This window comes from Thamnophis sirtalis, unplaced genomic scaffold (assembly GCF_051295495.1).
Source record: "Thamnophis sirtalis isolate CommonGarterSnake01/CBP01778 unplaced genomic scaffold, rThaSir2_p1.2 scaffold_8, whole genome shotgun sequence".
Taxonomy (NCBI): domain Eukaryota; kingdom Metazoa; phylum Chordata; class Lepidosauria; order Squamata; family Natricidae; genus Thamnophis; species Thamnophis sirtalis.
The window spans coordinates 52,457,714-52,463,713 of NW_028261388.1; the positions used below are offsets into that span (position 1 = coordinate 52,457,714).

At 36.1% G+C, this 6,000-nt stretch overlaps 1 protein-coding gene across 4 annotated transcripts in view; it reads left to right on the forward strand.

Annotated features, from left to right (window-relative positions):
- The window catches only part of DYRK1A (dual specificity tyrosine phosphorylation regulated kinase 1A), a 138,837-nt gene extending 133,093 nt beyond the window's left edge, over positions 1–5,744 (forward strand). For all 4 annotated transcript variants that reach the window (XM_087721655.1, XM_087721656.1, XM_087721654.1 and 1 more), the window contains 3 exons: positions 1,438–1,744; positions 1,969–2,093; positions 2,532–5,744. In XM_087721655.1, the coding sequence (XP_087577781.1) occupies positions 1,438–1,744; positions 1,969–2,093; positions 2,532–3,158 (1,059 nt within the window). In that variant the 3' untranslated portion in view covers positions 3,159–5,744. The remainder of the gene's footprint in view (positions 1–1,437; positions 1,745–1,968; positions 2,094–2,531) is intronic.
- Positions 5,745–6,000: the final 256 nt, after the last annotated feature.

Consider the following 6,000-nt stretch of genomic DNA (forward strand, 5'->3'; position numbering starts at 1 on the left):
TGATCTAGATTAATCTATTTGTAACTATGCTGGCTCCCTTAGCTAAGAAACAGAGATGAACACTGTTCCCTAGAATCAGAATCAACTGGAAAGGGGAAACCTATACTTTATACTGTTAGCTAATCCTTATTTAAATGAGAACAGTTTCCCTACATAGAGAAATTATTAATTTCTGTAATTAATTATTCATACTTCCTACTATTAGGAAGTATAATAGTAAAATAAATGACAAACATACATCGGTTTTCAGTAAAAAAATACTTCACTTTAGTTACATATCAGAAATAAACTATGTAATAATTATAATTATTTACTCTACAGATTTTACTAAAAAGAATAAAAGCAAAAGTTAAAAATATGTAAAAATGTACTGATATTGGTTTAGACTAGTTTAAGACACTAGACTATGTAGGCATGTATGCGCGCGCGCGCACACACACACACACTGAAGTTGCACTTAATTTTTGTTCTGCAGCATATGCTAACTCACATGCTATACACTTTCTAAATTAGGGAAACCGTAGGGAAATGTTGTATGCCACCCAGAATCACTTCTGTGTTATTTTATATTTATTATTAAATTTATTGTTTCCTCGTCTTATCACAGGGTAATCCTGTGGCATATAAATTTAATAAATAAATAAAATATTCATAAGGGAATAGTTTATAAGCATTGACATCTGATCTCTGAGTGGCTGTTGTAATACATAAATATAATATTAATCTACTGTCATGGCATGTGGAAATAACCTTCAGAGATGAGGGGAAAGATGATATCTAAGGAAGATCGGACAAGAGGAGGAGGACATGCCCTAGTTAGGTCAAAAGTGGCAAGAGATTTATACTCTCATTTTTGCAAATTTGATGTCCACCCTCCCATGTAAATTTCTCACCATTACTTTTAACAGCCTGACCAGGTTTTTTGGGGGTGGGGGGGGTCCTTCCTAAGTTTATTTTGGTTTCTCAGGTTTTCTTTTAAAGTAAATGAATATTGTTGATATTTTGATAACCAACCAATTTTGTTGAAAACATGATGCACAATGACAATAAATGCTGTTGCTGTTGTAAAAGTTTCAGAAGTGTCTTGCCATTATCATCTTCCTAAACCTGAGAGTGACTGGCCCAAGATCACCTAACTGGCTTTGTGTTTAAGGCAGGACTAGAACTCAAGGTCTCTCAGTTTCTACCCTGATGCCTTAATCTGTACACTAAACTGGCTCTGAAGACTTCAGGGACCCATTTAGGCAGTCACCAGGAGTCAAAAACAAAAACCAACACCCAGAACGAAAACCAAAATACCCTAAATCAAGGGTAGGGTTTTTTTTAAAAAAAAACCAAGAACAACTGGAAGTATTTATATTGTTAGCAAACTGATCTGAAATAATAAAAAATGCAACTATATTTTTTAAATGTAAAGAATTTCTAATTTTCTAACAGGAGTACAAACCACCTGGAACCCGTAAACTTCACAATATACTTGGAGTTGAAACAGGAGGACCAGGAGGGCGTCGTGCTGGGGAGTCTGGTCATACTGTAGCTGACTACTTGAAGTTTAAAGACCTCATCTTAAGGATGCTTGATTATGATCCAAAAACCCGAATTCAACCTTATTATGCTCTGCAGCATAGTTTCTTTAAGAAAACAGCAGATGAAGGTACAAATACAAGTAACAGTGTGTCTACAAGTCCTGCTATGGAACAGTCACAATCTTCAGGAACCACTTCTAGCACATCTTCAAGCTCAGGTACACGCGTGATTCCTAAAACATTTTGTAAATAAAGTCATTGGAATAATATTTACTATAGACATAAAAATGATTTTATATTATTTTAGATCTGGCTCTCTTTCTCCTTTTTAAAATTCTAGCTAGTCTTTTTTCCCTTTGTAATGAACTTATGCTTTCCTGTTGTCACATCAACATTTCTGATTATATCATCTTCAACGTATTTGTTTTGCTTATGATTAAAGGTGGCTCTTCGGGGACAAGCAACAGTGGAAGAGCACGGTCAGATCCAACACACCAGCATCGACATAGTGGTGGACACTTCACTGCTGCTGTACAAGCTATGGATTGTGAAGCGCACAGTCCTCAGGTAGTTTTGAAAGGAAGTCTCTGTTAACTAATTGTTGACATGCTTAAATAACCAAATAGTTGTGCTCCGTGATCACACTACAGTAACAATCTTTTACCAGTTCTGCAACTATTATTTTTATCATTCAGATAATATTTGATAATATGATTAAAACTGAAATAATTGCCCAAAAGCTAATTGTTCTTTCTAAATCACATTGTTAAAATTGTTTGAACAGTTGACGTATGCATTTTTGAATCAGATCTAAGAACTTTCTGCAGGAGATAGATACTAATAAGTAATGACTATATTTCATCTTTTAAAGTTTTAAGTTATATTTTTGGCAACAGATAAATCAAGTTCAGTGTAGTACAAATGTAACTCTGCTTTGTTTAGATTTGATGACATAAAATAATTTAACCCCTCATGTGTGTGTTTGTATGTGTATTATTGTTATAGGTTCGACAGCAGTTTCCTCCTCCTCTTGGTTGGCCAGGAACTGAAGCTCCTACACAAGTTACTGTTGAAAACCATCCAGTTCAAGAAACCTCTTTCCATGTTACTCCTCAGCAACAAAATGCATTACATCACCATCATGGAAATAATTCCCACCACCACCATCACCACCACCATCATCACCACCATCATCATGGACAGCAGGCCTTGGGTAGTCGGACCAGGCCAAGGGTCTACAATTCTCCAACAAACAGCTCGTCCACCCAAGATTCCATGGAGGTGGGCCATGGTCACCACTCCATGACATCCCTGTCTTCCTCAACAACTTCTTCCTCTACATCTTCCTCCTCAACTGGTAATCAAGGCAATCAGGCCTATCAGAACCGCCCTGTGGCTGCTAACGCGTTAGACTTTGGACAAAATGGAGCTATGGACGTCAATTTAACGGTCTATTCTAATCCACACCAAGAAACTGGCACAGCAGGACACCCAACGTACCAGTTTTCTGCTAACACAGGTCCTGCTCATTACATGACTGAAGGACATCTTACAATGAGACAGGGAATTGATAGGGAAGAATCTCCCATGACAGGAGTTTGTGTTCAGCAAAGTCCTGTGGCCAGCTCGTGACTAAACTGAAACAGATTTGTTTCTTGTGTGTTTTTATAGAAGTGGTGTTTTTCCAAAAAAAAAAAAAAGTGCAAAGCTGCTTGAATCAGGAGGAGATAGACTTATTGAACCGCTACAGAAGGGCAAAGCTAACTATTTTTTTAAACTTGAACAGATTGCAGTGAAGTTTTTAGAGCCATGTTCATACCTATCCTAGATAGCTTTGAGAAGATTTCTCACCTTTTTGCCCGTTTTAATTATTACAACCAAGTCACATATATATTTTTCCCCTTGTTCAACAGAATGAAAATTCAAGAGTTGATCTTAGTTGCAAGCATATTTTAAGGCATGCCCAGGATCATATAAATGGGCATTTTGAAGTTTTTGTTCCTTTCTTTTTAATATTAAGGGGGAGGGATGGGGAGTAATAATGAATTTCCATTCCCCAAACATACATGAACACAAAAAGCAGTACTGTAAGGAAGAGGGACCCTAAGATTACAAAACAGAATCTTTAGCTGTAAAAAGGATGGTTGTAATGGTGTCCATGAGACACATTAAGCATGCTAAGTGGCGGTGATTAAGACTCCTTATCTGAACCTACTGAGAATCAAAGCAGCAATTATATTGGGATTCTGTGTCTCATGTTTGAGGCTACAATCAGTTAGTATTGAAATAAGACTGGTCCTGTAAGTAAGGTGCACTGAGAAGCAATCAGCAGGTTGGTCTTGACCAGTCCAGGGGAAGTCTTAAGTGGTGGTCTTTGGGATAACCTTTGGCCTTATGGATTTGGACTCTAAGTTAGAAGAGCCTACCATTTCAGATGCAATCACTTTGGGACATGCTTTTGCAGACAGTCCTTAATGCTGAAAACACAGAGAATGGGTAATTCAAGAGGCCTTTCTTTTAAAATAGACTTTGTGACCCACATATTGTAAGGTATTGCAAGGTCACTTTGCGTGTGTCATAAAGCTGACTTCCTTATTGGTTGAAGGTCACAGGAGTAGTGGTTTGCTTTTGATGAAAATAGCTACAACTGTGTTCCTCTCTGCTTTTCACTTTCTTTCTTTTTTCTTTCCTCCTACGTCTTCTTCCTCTTTTTGCTTTTTCTGGGCACGTGGTTTCTCCACTGTTACTTCTGCACAAAGATGTCTTCTGTTCGACCTGAACATTTTTAAAAATGCAGAATTTTATGTGACTGCTTTTTTGCCTCACAATTATGCTGTGAATTTTACAAATTTTTTTTCTTTTTTGATAATTTATTGTACCAAAGCTGTTTTTATAGCACATAGATGTCTGTAACCAATAATGTAGCAGTTCTGCACTTTGACACAAGGTGTAACTAGACCATTTTTAAATGTCAGTTGAAAATTATGGCTGTACTATTGCTTAAACAAAACTGGAACTGTTGTTTATTCATAGCCAATACATTTACAACAGTCTGTGTATTGAACATGATAGATAGGACATCTAATTCAACACTGTAACATCTGTTGCATTATAAATGTGTTCAAGCTTCTGAAAGTAAAAGGGACAGTAAAGCCAGAAGCTATGAAACCAGCAGTTAATTTGTTGTATCCCTTATTAGCATAAATGTAAACCTGAAGGCAAGACCTTGATTGCATGAATAGATCCAAAACACTAAGATGAGTGAAGTAAAAAAAAAAGGCTCGAGTGAAATCTGAGGCTGAGTAGGCTATACTTAACAGGAGGTCTGCTGCCTTAATCAGTTTGGCAGTTGCTAAATTTCAGAATCCTTTTGAAGATTTTTGAAATTACGAATATGAACATTGTGAATAAAATAGAGGAATTAGGGTAATAAAGTGGTTATCTTTCCAGATTAACACTGTTTTGCCCTTTACACGAACAGAAGCAGTAATCTACCTCTGCCAGTAAACCAGTTAAAGGCCATTCAACAAAATACCGTGCACTTCAGACTGGTTAGTCCTTATAGCAAACTAGGTTGGTTCTCCTGAACAAATTTTTTTCTTTCTTTTTTATAATCATTCCTTATATTGGCAACAAAGAGGCTGAATGCAGTGGAAGTATGAAAGAATGCTTTAGAAATAAGGAGTTTTTGTAAAGCAACTTTTTTATCAAGGTATCCATATTTATTTTATATTGCGATCTCAAGCCTGTGAATTGATGTTTTTGAACTTCTGCGGTTCAAAAATGTTTGCTGGGCAAAAGGCTGTCATCACAACAATGGAGCATTGAGCTTAGCAATACAAAATGGAATCCAATATGTACTGCTGTCTAGGAATATAAGGGTAACAAATATGGGTAATTTTTCTTGTGCTGGTTGCCATACCTTAACAAGCACCAAAAATACTGTTTTTAAATTTACATAAAGAAAAATCATAAACTCTAGTGCTTCTGCATACTGTGTTATGTTACAGTCCAGTTTTGTGTGCTTTACTACACAGTTTGGTTACAGGACTTCTGTGCATTGTAAACATAAACAGCATGGAAAAGGTTAAATACCTGTGTTCAGATTGTAAGATCTAGTCCGGACTTGCTGTGTATATTGTAACGTTAAATGAAAAGACAAGCCCTTTGTATTATAGTCATGCAGTCTTATGTATGATAAACAGTTGAATAATTTGTCCTCAGACTCTTTACTGTGCTTTAAAAAAATAACTTAAGATAAAATGTAAACATAGTAAAATCTTCCTATGCAATTAACCTACTTCAAGGCCTGGTCTGCTAGGTATGATTATAGTAACGTGTAAATATTAGAAACATTTGAGACAGATTTTAAGAATATGGAAGTAAAACTTGGAGGTGTAATATATTATTTTGAGTTTTTAATTCAAATAGCAAGACATTTTTTGAAATGCCCACACCTCTTCTCTGTTTTATT